The following is a 16,815-nucleotide window of genomic DNA, read 5'->3' as shown; positions in this document are numbered from 1 at the left end:
GGAGCTGGGTCCAGGATCCAACATCCAACTACAACTGCTGCTGTAACCGTCACCGCTGCCAGCATTTCTCCTCCCAATACAATTACAGATAAAGAATTGCACAATGTCGACAGTGCAGTAGAGGAGGAACACATTGGAGTATCTACATCCAAGGAAGTCGATATCTCCCGACCATGTTGGGAACACACTGCTTTTTCAAATGTAGTAGTAACTGGCGTTTTGGGAAAGGAAATATCTGTTTTATCTGAGGCAGCAGAAGGCTGTCCTAACAATTCAGGAGCTCGTCCGAAGGTAGGCCAAGGTGCCATGCATTTTTTGGGGAATCTTCCGGCCCCAGTAAAGAAAAAAGGGGCATGGAAGAGGTCCTCCAGCGAGGACAGAATTGTGGACAAGAGGAGAAGGACACTCCAATGACTGATTATTTACATGCTGGTATTGTATACAATCTATCTAGCTATATGCTAAATTTAGAAGAACTAAATGTCCTTAACAAAGGCTTAACCTTCGTACCCGGTAGGATGTGTGTGTATAGTGATGTTATCTTTGATTTAATGTTGTTCTGTAGGAATGCCATGTTAAAGCTGTTGTTTGATAAGAATGAAGTGAACCATCCTCAACTTAAAAAACCAAGTAGTTTTGTACCCAGTCTTACGCCATTAAATGTTTTTTTAAATATGGCTGTTGTATTACCTTGAACTTTGTCTGAGGAAGGGTTTATCCTGAAAGCTCTAACCTCTTTTTGTGTAATAAAGCTTTTTACAGTGTTTTTACTCCAGCAGTGTCCTGCTACTTTTTATTTGGATTCACTTTTGCTCTGAGTACGTCTGGACTTTAGCATAGCGTACTTATTTTTTCTTGTAACTGAATGGAGACAAAGGCAAACTTTCTGGCAAAGCCCCAGTCAGCATGTCTCCTTATTAAAAAGGAATGGTTTCTCCTCGGACAGCTCCTCGGTGCTGTATTCAAAGTCCTCAGACACATGCCCAACAAAGGTATGAAAGCAATCTCCTTCAGGGTAAAAAAAAACCTTTCTTTTCCAAACTTTCTTCACTTAACTTCTTCGTAAAAAAAGAAGTTATGTACTCACCTTAACGTTTCATGTTTGTTGTCCTTGATCTCGCCTTCCTTCTTGTTGGTTGGGTTCAGAGCTGATCCTCGGCTCTGACTTGGCTGTATTCTAAAATTCGAGCACAATATGCAGATATATAAACTAAAAGCAAATATAACAATATATATGTGTGTGTGTATACATACATACATATAAAAGAAAAAAAACATCAAGCTATAAGTAGAAACTCTTATTCTATCCAACTCATAAGGCAGGAATGGAATCAAGGTCTATATGGCAAAAGATGAATAACTCCTCTCAATCCTCCAGGAGGGGGAAGGAGGGGGGAATGCAAGAAGGAAGGCGAGATCAAGGACAACAAACATGGAACGGTATAGTGAGTACATAACTTCTTTATGTTATGTTGTCCCTATCTCGCCTTCCTGTTGGTTGGGACCGCATCCCCAGCACTTTCTTTTTGGGTGGCTCAATGGAATATACTCTTCAGGACCGTGGAACAAAGGATGCCCTGTTCCGGGAGGCCACATCTACTTTGTACTGAGTGATGAAGGTATGGGAGTTAACCCACGTTGCTGCTGCACAAATTGAGTCTAAGGGTAGTCTGGCCTGAAAAGCAGTAGAGGTAGACAAGGCCCTGGTCGAGTGTCCTCAAATTTTTCCTGGTAGCTGTTTGTTCTGTGAGTTATAGACATAAGTAATGGTATCTGAAATCCATTCTGATAAAGTTACTTTCGAAACTGAAGTTCCCTTTTTGTTTTCTGCAAGGGATACAAACAATTGGTCAGATTGACTGAACTCCTGATTCCTGTACAAATGAACATCCAGTTGGTGAAGTTTATACTCTGCCTTGGTGCCATGGTTCGGAAAGAACACGAAGTTCTATCGATTGATTCAGATTGAACTCTGAGCAAACTTTTGGTAGAAAGGAGGGGTTGGTCCTAAGAAAGACCCTATCTTTGTGAAAAATTAAATAAGGGGGACGAATGGCAAGGGCTTGTAATTCTGATACCCTTCTGGCGATCACAAAAATCGTTTTCCAAGTCAAAAATTTTAGAGTACAAGAACTAGCCAGTTCGAATGGAGGAAGAATCAAGGCAGCTAGGACTAAATTTAGATCCCAAGGAGGGAAGTGGTTCTTTTATTCGGAGTCTCAAAAGGATATTACCCCTCAGAAAAGCTTTGCATAGCCTGTGGGACATAACATTGGAACCCATTTCTCCCACATGAAGGTTGGTAATAGCAGCCAATTGAACTCGGATAGTTGCTGCTGCTGCTCCTTGGTTAAAAGTTTCAGCGAGGAATTCTAGGATCTTTGAAATGGGTGCAGTAAAAGGATCAATATTATTTTTCACAGACCAACAAGAGAACCGTTTCCATTTGCTAGTATACAGTTTCCTTACAGAGGATTTGTGAGAGGAAATGAGAATATGTTGTACTGTTGGGGAGATGTCAGGAAGCCTGGCTAAGCCGGGAAATGGAGGAACCAAGCTGTCAGCTTGAGGGTCTGTATAGAAGGATGAAGTGTGCCCGACTGATGTTTCTGCCTATCATCGGGAAACGGAGGAACCAAGCTGTCAGCTTGAGGGTCTGTATAGAAGGATGAAGTGTGCCCGACTGATGTTTCAGCAGATCTGGAGCTGGGTCCAGGATCCAAGGCTCCTCCAGAAGATGGGGCCACAGAAATGGGTACCAAATTTGATGAGGCCAGTAGGGGATAATGCGGATTAGCTTGCAACCCACCAATTTTGCTTTCTGAAGAACCTTGGAAATCAGAGGGATTGGGGGAAAGGAATACAGAAGTCCCGCGGGCCAATCGTGAACGAGTGCATCCCTGGGTGATTGTCCCAGTGGGGGGACTAGGGTGAAATAACTGCTGCATTTGACATTGATGGATGTGACAAAAAGATCGCAGCAAGGCTGGCCCCACTTGTGAAAAAACTGGTTTGCAGTGTCCTGTCTCAGGGACCAGTCGTAAGGTATAAGTATAGCCCTGCTTAGCTTGTCCGCTATTACGTTGGATTTCCCTGGGATGTGTGGGATGTGCATCACGATCAGAAAGCATTGGGAGGACATCGCCCACTGCCAAACCCTTTGGGCCTCTCGACATAAGGGGTAGGATCTGATTCTGCCTTGTTTTTTGATGTACCATACCAGAGACATTTTGCCCGTCTGAATTGCAATCGTCCCAGTGGGAAGAGAGCTGTGAAGTACTTGCAAAGTCAGGAGCACCGCTCTCATCTCAAGGACATTTATGGGCAAATGGTATTTGTGTTGTTGCCAAGTTCCGTGAACAGTCTGTCCCAGAGAATGCCCCCCACTCTATCTGGGAAGCGTCCATGGTCACTGTGGCCAGTGGTTGGGGGAGGACGAATGGTCTGCCTATCATCAACTGGGTGGACTAAAGCCATCATTTTAGGTCCGTCTTGCAGGTCTCCGTGATGACAATTTCGTGAGATACGGGAAGATCTTGCATGGACCGTTCAGCAAACAGGAGCAACTGCAACAACCTTATGTGGAAACATGCCAAGGGAACTAGTGTTATTGCTGCTGCCATTGAGCCCAAGACTTTCAGAAGAAATCTTGCTTGACCCCTTTTCTTCCCAGAGTTGCAACTTGGTGTCAAATGGTTGACACCCTCTCTGGAGGCAATTTTGCTATCATGTCTTTGGTGTTGAGATCTGCTCCTATAAATGTAATATATTGACAGGGCAACAAGTTTATAGTGATGCCTACCTGGGAGCAGAGGAGTATTTTGGTGTCCCTTGTCTCGGTTAGTCGATGCTCGGTGGTGGAGGTAAGGAACCAGTCGTCCAGATATGGAAACACCCAGAATCCTAGATGCCTCAGATGAGCCGTGACTACTGCCATACATTTGGTGAACACCCTGGGTGCTGTGATGAGGCCGAAGGGCAGAGCTCTGAACTGGTAGTAACTGGCTCCCAGCCAGAAGTAAAGAAATCTCCTGGATCACCTGTCCATCTTGATATGGTTGTACGCATCCTGGAGATCGATGTAGCACATCCAATTGTCCTTTCCTAAAAAGGGAAGTATGGACTGCAGTGTCACCATCCAGAACTTTGTCTTGTTGACAAACCTGTTGAGTCTGCTGAGGTCCAAAATGGGCCTCTACTACCCAGTGTTCTTTGGTACTAAAAAGAACCTTGAGTAAGTTCCGGATCTGATTTGGTCTGCAGGGACTTCTTGAATGACTCTTTCTTAGCAACTTTTGAACTTCTAGAGTTGCTTGTTCCCTTAGACTGGGTGGCAAATCTGGGACGGCTTTTTGTTTTTGGGGAAGAGGTGGTATGGAGAAAGGAATACTGTATCCCCTGGATATTACTGACTGTAGCCATGTGTCTTCTGTGACATTTTGCCAGGCTTCTGTATACAGTGACAATCTTTCCCCGACTGCCTCCAGAGGTGGACAGGTGCCCCCCCCCCTTTCAGGAGTACTGAGAGGGCCTACCAGAGAACATATCTTTGTCACCCTGACTCTGCGGACCCCCTCTGCCGTGAGGGCAGCATCTCCCATTATTATTCCCCCCCTTTGCCCCAGGGGGAAAAAAAATCACCACGTGCATTAGGCGAAGTTCCCTGGGATTTCTGGAACCACATTTTTCTGCCTTTTTTACCTTTAAGGTAAGATCTAGAAGGCGTGGAAAAACATACTCCCATGGCAGAGAGAGTCTTGCCATCCTGCTTGCACCTGGTTAGAGTCTCTTCTACCTTGAGCCCGAACAATGACGGGCCATCAAAGGGGGCGTTGGTAAAGGAGGACTTGAAAGGCTCTGCAAATTGACAAAGGCGCACCAAGGAATGTCTCCATAAGGCGACTCCTGTGCCTGCAGCCCTGGTCGCTCCATCGGTTGCATAGGAGATGAGCCGCATAGAGGAGTTAACTACCGAAGATAAGGTCGTAAGCTGAGAAGCAGTTTTATCTGCAACTCCCACAGCTGTAGGATCCTGTAGGGTATCTCCTAGCTCTTTCAGGAGATCTCTCTGAAGTCGGGTGAAATGGGATAGATAATTCAGTGACCTGACAGTAAAGGCCGCTGAAGAAAAGACATGCTTCCCATATCTGTCCATTGTACGGGACTCTGTTCGGCGGATGGACAGATGTAGAAGTCTCTGCTAATTCCTTCTTAGTGGCCACCGCCACCACCATAGCATCAACTGGTACACCCTTGGTTAGGAACGTTTTGTCATCTGGTGCAGTTATGAACTTATTGGGCCTCTGCAGAACTGGTTCTATCAATTCCGGAGAGCTCCACGCCTTTTGACTTACTACCCCCAGCAGCGGGTCAAAGGATGGAGACACCCAAGAGGTGGAGGTCAGGGACCGAATGCATCCAGGTACATGGACTTGTCCTCAGAAGGAGAAAGGGACTTCCAGCCACCCTCTGCTTGAGGATTTCCAGGATGTCCGAGAATGAGACATCCTCAGAGGGGGACCGTGGGGACCTTTCTGAGTTCTCCAAGTTTGTGTCCGATGTCAGAGACTCAGGGGAGTCCACATGCTTCCTCGTACATGTACTCTTCCGAGGGACCTCCTCAGGGGGATGCTCTGGGAAGGTTTTGGAAGGAGGGGGGTCACCCAATGGGGCGTCCTGGGGCACTGGTTCCCTACACTTAGAAAGGAGGGGTGGAGAGAGGGAAGACACTGGCTCTGTGGGGACGGAGTAGCTGAAACCGCGGGAGGAGCTGCCTGAGAGGACAGCACACATCACCTTGAAGACACCACGTTCCCGACTCGAGAGGGTCCCCATCTCAGAAGAGTCGAGAGGCCTCTCCAGCACCAACGGCGATGGCTCCGAGGGCGATGTGGGAGCAGAGCTCACCTGCGCCGAAGCTCCAAGAGGGAGAGTGGGGTCGGACAAGGGTCCGATGCCCCCCCCCCCCTCGGAGCTAACAAGGGAGTGTCGGCTCCCAGATCCCTCAACAGAAGGAGGTATCGAGGAGATTGGAGCAGATGTTGGAACAGAGACACCAGAGGTTTTTGGAACCAATGGTTCCACCACAATGACTTCCATGCACTCGGGCTCTGAGCTCAGATGAGTTGAAGGAGGAATGGACAATCTGGGGGGTAAAGTAGTCGTCTCCACATTCATACGGACTGGGCTTGATAAGATTTTGATGAGAGCCGGTGTAAGACTGGTGACTGCCCGCCAAAAACTGTAGAAGTGGTGACTGTGGAGTGTACCGCACCAGTTCCAAAGGAGGAGATCTAGTCCTTTTGTGACTCCTAGACGGTTCTGAGGACACTGACAGAACTGCAGGATATAAGGTCTTGTTGGACCTGTGAGGTTTCGGATCTGATGAACTGGAAGATTTCTCTCTGTGTCTCGACGGCTCCGAGGTCAGAACGGATGGAGATGTTGGTTTGGGGGATTTTCCTGGTTTACTAGCCTGATTCCCTTCCACTGGAGTGTCAGAGGGCCCTTTCAGTAAACCTCTCGGAATAAGCTTGTTTTTGTGTTCCTGCAGGACTCTGGTGCTGAAAGCATGCCAAATAGAACACGAGTCCTGCAGGTGCATGGGTCCCAGACAAACACAACGCGTATGTCCAGTCAGGGACATTTTTTGGGAGCACGAGTCAACACTTTTTGAATCCAGAAGGTTTGGATTCTTTGGGTGCTTCTTTGGACATTATCACAAACAGCAATAAGCACAATACATTATAGGTACAATACGCTGAAGGTATAGATATCAAGAAGAAGAAATCTACAATTCTACAATAATCACAACAACACTATATCTAACTTTTTTTTTTTTTTTAAACAGCAAAAAATGGAAGGTAATGGAAAGGGGAGAGCCTCTAAGTTAAACAAAAACTCCCCCAACCGAGGAGGGCCTCTAACTTAAACAGCTAACTCCTTATCACAAAGGTAGAAGGAGGGAATAAAGGGAAGCCCTCTAACTGAAACGGGCTAACAACAAGGGGGAATCCTCTAAGAAAAAACGGATTTGAAAGTGGGGATAGGCCTGAAAGAAAAAACACGGCCTAAACAACAATAATAACCAGTAGAAAACGGAGATAGGGATCTCTAAACAAATACTACTAATCTACAGAAAGATTCCTGAAAAAATATTAAGATCTAAATACAGAAAATAACAAGAAAATTCAAAACTTAGCCTGAGCCAGTATCCAGCAATCTCGAAGCTTCAAGCAGCAAACTAGATCTGGGTAACTAGTGCTAGGCATGATGGGATAGGGTCTAGCCTCGAGCCGGTGGAAGCTCTCAAGCTTTAGAGTATGGCCGAGTCAGAGCCGAGGATCGGCTCCGAACCCAAACAACAAGGAAGGAAGGCGAGATAGGGACAACATAACATCATAACTTTTCTACACATCAAAGTTTGAGATTGGGTGTGTATGGGAAAATCATTTGCACTCCTCAATGTACTACATGTAGACAAAAAAAATCAAGGTTTAACGTCAGGTATTCTTTTGCCAGTTTCCGACTGTCAAATCCAACGGTAAAACTAAAATTCTTAGAACTACAGAATATTAAGATCAGGGTGCTGATCACAGCCTGTTACTGTGTTCAAGAAACAAATTCAAGATGTTTACAAAAGGTGAACTTCTTGAATCTGCCTCTAGAACACACCAACAAGCATTAGAGACCTGATCATTACTCTTTGCAGTCCGTAGGAGTTTTATGTATCACTAAAAGTGTGGCAGCATGAGTTGATGTTTTAAAAGCTGTTATACATTTACAGCCGACACAGAGAGCATCCAGAAAGAAAATGCATCTCAAACCAAACTGACAGCTTTAAAACTGCCAGACACTTTGTGCTGCCACACTTTTGTTTTTCATTGGTTTGGCAGTGCAAAATGCTTTAAGAACTTCTAAAGCTGTTAGCTGGTTTTTGATGCAGTTCTGTGCTGGCTTCTCTACATGAAAACAGCCTTGCTAATAAAGTTTGATATGTATGAACCTCAGTTTGTTGTGGTTGGTAGGTTCATGCGTATGAACCTCACTATAAAAAGGATATTCTTCCACCCAATTTCAGAGTGGAATCACTGTACTCCTTTTATTATGATTTTTTTTTAAGTTTTCTGTGTTAAACTACCCCTTTCTGCACTTGTTTAGTTACCCGATTTCAAATGCAAGGTGCGTTCAGAACAGATACAACCACCATATGAAGCATGAAAGAACTAGCTACAATCAAATCAGGCCAAATTCCTGACTTTGCTGTATTTTTTCTTATTTGTACATGCCATAAGATAAGCACCACCACATTATGCCAGGAGAAAGACTGATTACTGCTATGAGATAGACCCCCCCAATCAGGTGCCATTAATAGCACTACCAAAATGGGTCCTTATGTCCTAGATGAAAAAAAACTTTGAAATCACAAATGCACACATTATTTTTCTCATAACATAAAAGTACACTGTATGACTCTAGATGGGACATAAATGTTTACTAGCACCCTAAAAGTGCTGAGGTATTTACAATTATTTTGCCTGGCTTACTACAGGTTTTGCAGACAATGAAGAATGTCTGAAAGACATATCAATCAAATTTCACTGAAACTTTTCCCTCTGTCCCTTGTGATACTAGTAAATACACAAACTTTTTTTGCTAAACTAAGTTCCACAAACAAGCTTCAGAACATGCTTGTTTCACAGTTGCAGCTTTTATACTGCATAAAAAACATTCAATATTTTTATAAAAAATATTTACTTTATTTACTGTTGAAGAAAACATACAAACATTGAAATATCAAAACTTCCAAAGAGAAGCTAAAAAAGAAAAAAAGGCATCTGTAATGATGATAGCCTGTTTCGTGCCTGAAAGACATGGAAGTACAACAGTAGAGGGAATTGTGTTATGCTAACCTGACTGATAGCTTAATGGAGCAGTAGTTAGGGCTGCACATGGCAGGGGGTACAATTCAACAATAATGTAGACAGTAAACACAAAACTGAAAGAATCGGTCACTTCTGAGTCCCTGGTATTATGTTAACTAACACTACTGTAAGAACCAAATTAAGCATTTTAAATCAAATACTAACTTGGCAAAATGAGACTGGAGTGTAAGCAATGACTACGAATCTCTTTTTTTTTTTTTTTTTAATTATAAGGAACTTAAACAGAAGAGTGAAAATTTACACATGAAACATGTAACTGCTCAAATCTTACAACTAGATTAGCTAAATGCTCAAATCTTACAACTAGATTAGCTAAATGCTAATTACACTGTCAGACTAATCAGTGAAATTTCTAAAACAGTGAGTGAAGAGAAATCTCTTACAAAAGGCACAGTAGGATCTGATGTTACACAGGGCAGTAATTTCTAAGGTATCAATCACAAGTCCCTAATACATGCTTGCTAAATACGTATCGGGGGTATCCACAGTCTGATAACTGGAAGACTGAGCCATAAAGATGTGCAATGGTTAAAAATATTGAACCATTTGAACACTTATAAAATATCCAGATAACAAAGTATGGAAAAATAATTCTGAAAAGGTTGCAAGACAGCAATAAAGTTCATGATACAAAATAAGCTATTCTTACCCGTTCAATGCTGTGTTGCAATCTTAGTTTCATCCTCACAAGTTCCTGCTGTCTGAACAAATCTTTCAGTGGCTCTGACAATGATGGAGGAGGTGTAATCTGAAATAGATTGATATTTTTGAAAAAAATGAGTTGTGCGAGTTACGTAAATCATGTCATTTGGTAGTTATAATTACACAATGTTGGCATGCTTGCAAAAAAAAAAAAAAAAATCACAGTACATTCTGATACAGCAACTTTCAATCTTGTCAAGGTTTCTACATGCAAAGCTCAGTGTAACCTTCTGTACTACCTGGCAGCAATGGGAAAAAAAAGAAGTTATGTACTCACCATAATGTTCCATCTGAGTAGGTACTTCATTTGTCTGCAACCTGTGGGTATCGGATCCGAGCCGGCAGCTTACCAAGCTCCAAGATCTGAGTTCCTAGCTCCTCCCCCTACCCATAATCCCCTGCTACCAACCACATTACCTCAGATCGTTTTTTTTTGCCTTACCAACCTGGAAACACGAAAAATCAACTGCAAAGGTGATCAGAAAATCCCAAAAGGTTCTGGGGATGGCAGGGGGGTCGGTTGCAGACAAATGAAGTACCTACCTCAGATGGAACGTTATGGTGAGCACATAACTTCTTTATCTGAAGTAGTTACTTCATTTGCTCTGCAACCTGTGGGACAGAGTCCCCAGCTACCTTATAAGAACCTGGGTGGTCCTTACGGAAGGATATTCCGAAGCACCGCGGAGCCAAAAGAAGCCCTACTTCTCGAAATCACATCTAATTTATAATGAGAAATGAACGTATGAGAAGAGGACCAAGTAGCTGAACATATGTCGTCCACTGGAACCCTAGACCAGAAGGCTGTTGAGGTGGCTACAGATCTTGTAGAATGAGTACGCATACTAACCGGGGCTGGTTTGCCAGACGATATATACCCCTGAATAATACACTGACGGATCCAATTTACTACAGTGACTTTGGAAATGTCTTTACCCATGGCTGATTTTGCATACGAGACAAACAACTGGTCCGACTTGCGAAACTCTCTAGTCCTATGCAAGTAGAAACGCAGCTGTCTGTGTACATCCAATTTGTGTAATGTGTATTCTCCCTTGTTCTGAAATGTTGGAAAAAACACTGGCAGATTTATCGATTGATTTATATTTGCTTCTGAAGCAACCTTAGGCAAGAAAGACGGGTTAGTCCTGAGGGAAACTATCTTTGTGAAAGATAAGGTAAGGAGGTTTCATACACAAGGCTTGTAATTCTGAAACCCTTTTGGCCGAAGTAATAGCCACTAAGAAGGCTGTTTTCCATGACAAGAACTTCAATGGAATTGAGGCCGAAGGTTCGAAAGGTGGACTCGTCAAGGCTTGCAAGACTAGAGTGAGATCCCATGGGGGAACCACAGACTATCGGTGGATTTAAAAGGAAGATGCCTCGTAAGAAGGTTTTGCACAACTTTGTAGATGCTAAGGAACCTATGCCATCACCCACATGAAAATGGGAGATGGCCGCCAATTGCACCTTAACCGTAGAAGCGCTTGCTCCCTGTCGAAAGATCAACGAGAGGAAGTCCAGGATGGTCGGAATAGGGACAGTAAATGGGTCCAAGCCCTTATCTTTGGCCCAAATGGAAAAACGTTTCCATTTACTGTTGTAAAGTTTTCTGGTAGATGGCTTATGAGCCGCAACCAGAATGGCCTTAACGGGAGATGAGATACCGGGAGTCCTAGCCATTAATGGAACTGGATCAGCCAAGCCGCAAGCTTGAGGTTGACCAGGTTCGGTGTTGGGCAATCCGCGGGATGAGAGATCAGTTCTGGACTGGGATCCAGAATCCACGGAGGAGCCACACTGTGAGACTGCAGAAAGGGGAACCAGATCTGCCGAGGCCAGAATGGGGCTTATGAGGATAACTCTGCTCCCCAACCGACAGGCTTTCTGAATGAATTTCATCATGAGTGGAAGGGGGGGATAAGCATAAAGAAGCCCGGGAGGCCAAGCATGGACTAGAGCATCTCTGGGGGTTTCCCCTCTGGGGGGAATTATTGCGAAGTACTCGCTGCATTTTGTGTTTAAAGGAAAAGCAAAAAGATCACAGCGAGGCTGACCCAATTTGTGGAAGATCTGCTTCGCAACAGATGGATTCAGAGACCACTCGTACGGAGTGAGAAGCACCCGACTTAGCTTGTCCGCTAATATGTTGGAACGTCCCGGGATGTGCGTTGTTACCAGAAAACGGTTGGTGGAGATCGCCCATTCCCAAACTCTCATGGCCTCTCGTCACTGGGGGTAGGATCTGGTTCCTCCCTGTTTGTTTATATACCAGACTACAGACATGTTGTCTGTCTGGATCGCAATAGTCCCCAGGGGAAGAAGGTCACGGAGAGCTTGCAACGCCAAAAGCACCGCCCTCATCTCTAGGACATTGATATGCAATGCGGTCTCTAGGGAAGTCCACGTGCCTTGAACGGATCTGCCTGAACAATGCCCCCCCCCCACCCGAGGCGAGAAGCATCCGTGGTCAACGTGGCTTCGACCGGGGGGGGGGTCACAAAAGGCCTCCCTTCTCTGAGTTCTCGCACATGCAACCACCAAAGAAGGGAGTCCCTGCAAACTCTGCTCAGCGGTATCGGCGTGTTCAACGGGTAGAGCAAGAGGGACCACTTGACTTGAAGGGTCCATTGTAATATTCGCATTCGCAGACGGGCATGGAGGGAAAGACCGATCGCTGCTGCCATAGACCCTAGTGCCTTCAGGACTAACTCCGCTGGAGGAGAAGGACTTCGGAGAAGGGCTAACACCTGATAAAAAAAGCTGTTCAGTCTGACTGATGTTAGAGTAGCTCGAGAGATTCGAGTATCCAACCTGGCCCCTATGAATTCCAGGGCTTGAGTGGGGCACAGGTAGGACTTCTGCAGGTTTACTGAAATGCCTAGGTTGTGGGCTAGAGTCAGTGCGTAATCTCTCGCTACAGAGAGCTGATGCCTGTTGGTCGCGGTAAGGAGCCAGTCGTCTAGGTACGGGAAGACCTGAATGCCCTGAAGTCTCAGGTGGGCTGCAACCACCGCCATGACTTTGGTAAACACTCTGGGGGCTGAGGTGAGGCCGAATGGAAGAACCCTGAATTGATAATGACTGGCTCTGAGCCGGAAGTGGAGAAACCTCCTGGATCATCTGTCCATCAAGATGTGGTAGTATGCATCCTTGAGGTCTATGGAGCACATCCAGTCGTTCTCCCACAGAAGGGGGAGGATAGATTGAAGAGTGACCATCTGGAACTTTTCCTTGGGTATAAACAGGTTCAGAGTGGAAAGGTCTAACATGGGTCTGAGGTCCCCCGTTTTCTTTGGCACCAAAAAGAACCTTGAGTAATAACCCAATCCGGACTGATCTGGGGGGACGGGCTGGATGGCTCTTTTTCTTAGCAGCTTCAAAATCTCTGAAGCCGCTGCCTCCTTCTGATCAGGTGGGACATCGGGGAGGCATCTGGTTTTGGGGGGAAGATTTAGGAAAGGAATGAAATAACCTCTGGAAATGATACGGAGCACCCATCGATCCGTTGTAAGGGACTCCCAGTTTGACAGGTGCTCCGTCAACCGCCCCCCGACTGCCTCCAGAGAGGGACAGTCGGGCAAGCCCTCAGGGCTGTTGCGCAGGTCTGTCCGAGAAATGTTCTCTAGACCTGAAATTACGAGGCCCCCCTCTGCCTCTGGGCCGGCGTCCACCTTGTCCCTCCTCTGCCTCTAGAGGACGAGTGGTCCGCAGCTGGATGGGATTGCTGAGACTTGCGGAACCACAGCTTCTTTTGTCCCCTCTGATTCCTGGGAAAGGATCTTTGGGGACTAGAGAAGCGGACTCCGATGGCAGACAGCGTCTTCCCGTCCTTTTCGCTTTGGACCAGCGTATCGCGAACGGTCTTGCCGAAAAGAGCAGAACCGTCAAAGGGGGCGTTCGCGAAGGACGCCTTGAAGGGATCCGCGAAGTCGCAAAGACGGAGCCAGGCGTGACGTCGTAAGACGACCCCTACTCCGCTGGCTCTAGCGGCTTCCTCCAAAGCATGAGAGAGGAGCCGCATAGACGTATTGGAGATGGATTTCAGAGTGGCCATTCGTGTCGTAAACACATTCCTGTCTCCGACCGACATGGACTCCGGGGGGGCTGCAGCGTATTCCTTGATCAAGTCTCGCTGTAGCCTGATGGTATGTGCCATATAGTTCAGCGCCCTTATAGAAAAGGTCGCTGAAGCAAACATCCGCTTCCCAATCCGGTCCAACGCTCAAGATTCTTTATCTGGCGGGTGGACCAGAGAACTGTCCTGAGTGAGTTCTTTCTTGGTGGCCGCCGCCACCAACATGGCATCAACAGGGGATCCTTTGGCCCATGATTGCCCATCTGTGGGGGGACTCAGTATTTTATCGGGATGCCTAGGAATTGGCTCCACGGTGTCGGGCTCCTTCCATGCCCTGGTGGTAATTAAGTCCACCAGGGGGTTGGCTGGAGGGGACACCCAGGAAGTAGATGGGCCTGCCTCAAACGGCTCCAGGAACACGGATTCATCAAGGGAAGGTTTTTGGGCAGACCACCCCCCTCTAATATGCAATATTTCCATGATGTCTCCAAAGGAGACATCTTCAGGGGGTGACCTTGGGGAACCCTCCCTATCATCTAAGTCCGTGTCGGTGGTAACTGACTCGGGGGAGTCCAGGTGCCTCCTTTTACACAGACGTTTCCGAGGAACCTCCTCGGTGGGGCTATCCGAAGAGGGCTCGTCCACGGGTTGTTGTTCCTCCACAGGAACTAGCTGGAGGGCTTGGGCAGGCTGTCCCGATGGTTGGATGATGGAAAACAGACCCTCATACAGTGGGGGTACGGGTGGATCCGAAGCCCGAACCGGGGATCTGGAGGATCTCGACAGTACCCTCTCCACTACCTCAAAATCCGAAGGAGAATCACCCTCGCCAGCCTCTGAGAGCAATCTCCTCGGCTCCGAGGAAGGGATCGGGGTCGGAGCCGAAGCAGTCGGCACCGAGAGAGAGGTGCGCTCCGAAGCCAACAGCTCCGAAGATACAACTCCCTCGGATCCGACGCTCAGCCCTCGGCCCCGAGAGCTCGGATCCGACAAGCTCGAGGGCATAGTCGGCATCGAAGAGACCAGCACTATCGGCGCCGACAAATCCCTGGGTCCGAATGGGCCCGGATCCGATGACTCTGAGATCCGAAAATGAGTCGGAGAAGGAGTGATCGGGGCAAACATGGGAGCCGCACTCCCCCCCAGAGGGGGGAGGCAAGAGCACCCCCATCTGCATTTGGGTCTGTAAGAACCGACGCATCATCCGATCTATATCTGCTTCGGAGATGCTTTTGGTTGACCTGGAAGAGGTAGTCGAGGCGAGGCGAGCCGGGAGGGCCGCCTCGACGACCTCGAGGGAGACCGATCTTCCTCCTCCGGCTCCGGCGAGAAGCTAGGCGAACGGAGCCGAGAGGAGAAGGATCCGGAGACCCCCGAAGGAGACTTAGCTATTTTTGCTGGCGGAGCCGAGGGGTGAGACTCGGCCTGCCTTTTATGGGATCTATGTCCCTCATCCTTGTGCCTCTTCTCCTTAGTTGAGGAGGCACTAGTTTCCCCAGAGCTCAAACCCAAAGAGGGAGGTTGAGTCCCGGGTTGAGCTGAGGGAACAGAGGGCGCCGAGGCCGCTGAGGCAGCCGGAGCCCTAACGGGAGAGGAAGAAGAAGCTGACTCCTGGGGGAGCTTTCCCGCCAGGATCAACTTGTTTTTCCTTTCCCGAAGTGCCCGGGGGTTAAAGGCCGCACAGATCTGGCAGGCCTCTGAAAGATGGGCTGCCCCCAGGCACAAAACGCACTGAGTGTGGCCATCAGCTGGGGAAAGCTTGTGGCCACACTCAGTACATTTGGAAAAAATGGCCTTAGGCCCTTCCGCCAGGTTAAACACTCACACACACCCAAACGCTAAGGGGGGAGGGGGAGTGACAAAAGAAAAACTAACTGTACCAGAAAAAATTAAACTAGCACTAAAAAGGGGTAGAAAAAAAGGTTTACTACCACACACACACGATTTTTGAAACTTTAGGTGAAGTTATGATAGAAACGATCTCACCCAGCCAGGAGCTCTTCAAAGGGAAAGCTTCTTCAGCCGTGGCAAAAAACGATCTGAGGTAATGTGGTTGGTAGCAGGGGATTATGGGTAGGGGGAGGAGCTAGGAGCTCGGAGCTTGGTAAGCTGCCAGCTCGGATCCGAAGTCGGATCCGATACCCACAGGTTGCAGAGCAAATGAAGTAACTACTTCAGATCATGAGAGTAACATAAGCACGAGAAATGGATTTATGGAAGAAAAAGTGACTATCCCTGAACTTCCCCATGCAGTGGACAGTGTAAAACAACCAATGTGAAGGCCAAAAGGATACTGAGCTGCAGGACAGAAACGGCTGTATGGTAGATTTGGTGGAAACAGATGGCATTTCCATTTACAGATCAGTGATAAAGTTGGATATGGAACAGAATGTACACAAAAAAGGGCACCACGTTGACAGATGATGTCCAGACAACTTCCAGTCTGGTAGGGTTGGGTGGGAATTGGAATACGAAGAAGGGCAGGATGTAATGGCCATACACATCTGAAATGAATGAAGACATGACATGGATTCACCAAACTCTCAAGAAAGGAGGAATTAAAACACTATGAAGAAAGGGATATGTCATTCTGCAACTCAATTTGTGTGGTGCGTTGTATTACCTGGGAAAGGCACAGGCAAGGAAACAGACCAAAGAACATGTTAACAATACTAAAGGAAGCCACAGAAATGTTGGGACAATGAAAGCAAGTTGCACTAAATGCGCTCTTTTGTTAACTTCTTCACATACATTCACATATATGCATGCTTGCCAAAACATGGTCACGGGATTATCCTCACTGCATGGCAACCATCCTCTGTCTTAACTACCTGCTCATTAAAAAGGCTAGGACTGGCAACATGCCTACACAAAAAGCATTAAAGGCATTTCTACGGGCACTAAACTTACACAACTACTACATTCTTTGCTCTCCGTAACTTAAGAAAACAACCACCGACCACGAGAACAGTATCCAAAATGCAAGCAAGAACCACGTTGTACCAAAAGGCCAAAGCCAAGTTTAATATTTAGTTCCAATTAATAAAACGTTGACCTAGGTTTCGTCTCAGCATAAAGACTTCCTCAGAA

At 46.7% G+C, this 16,815-nt stretch overlaps 1 protein-coding gene across 2 annotated transcripts in view; it reads right to left on the bottom strand.

Moving 5' to 3' along the window:
• The window catches only part of ANKRD12 (ankyrin repeat domain 12), a 1,254,496-nt gene that overhangs the window by 162,017 nt on the left and 1,075,664 nt on the right, over window positions 1-16,815 (bottom strand). For both annotated transcript variants that reach the window (XM_044066536.1, XM_044066537.1), the window contains one exon: window positions 9,595-9,693. In XM_044066536.1, coding sequence (XP_043922471.1) covers window positions 9,595-9,693 — 99 coding nt within the window. The remainder of the gene's footprint in view (window positions 1-9,594; window positions 9,694-16,815) is intronic.

The sequence above is a fragment of the Protopterus annectens genome, chromosome 3.part1 (genome assembly GCF_019279795.1).
Source record: "Protopterus annectens isolate FY-2018-M chromosome 3.part1, PAN1.0, whole genome shotgun sequence".
Taxonomy (NCBI): Eukaryota; Metazoa; Chordata; order Ceratodontiformes; family Protopteridae; genus Protopterus; species Protopterus annectens.
The sequence above is the reverse complement of the archived record's forward strand: the minus strand, read 5'-3'. Positions and strand labels throughout refer to the sequence as shown.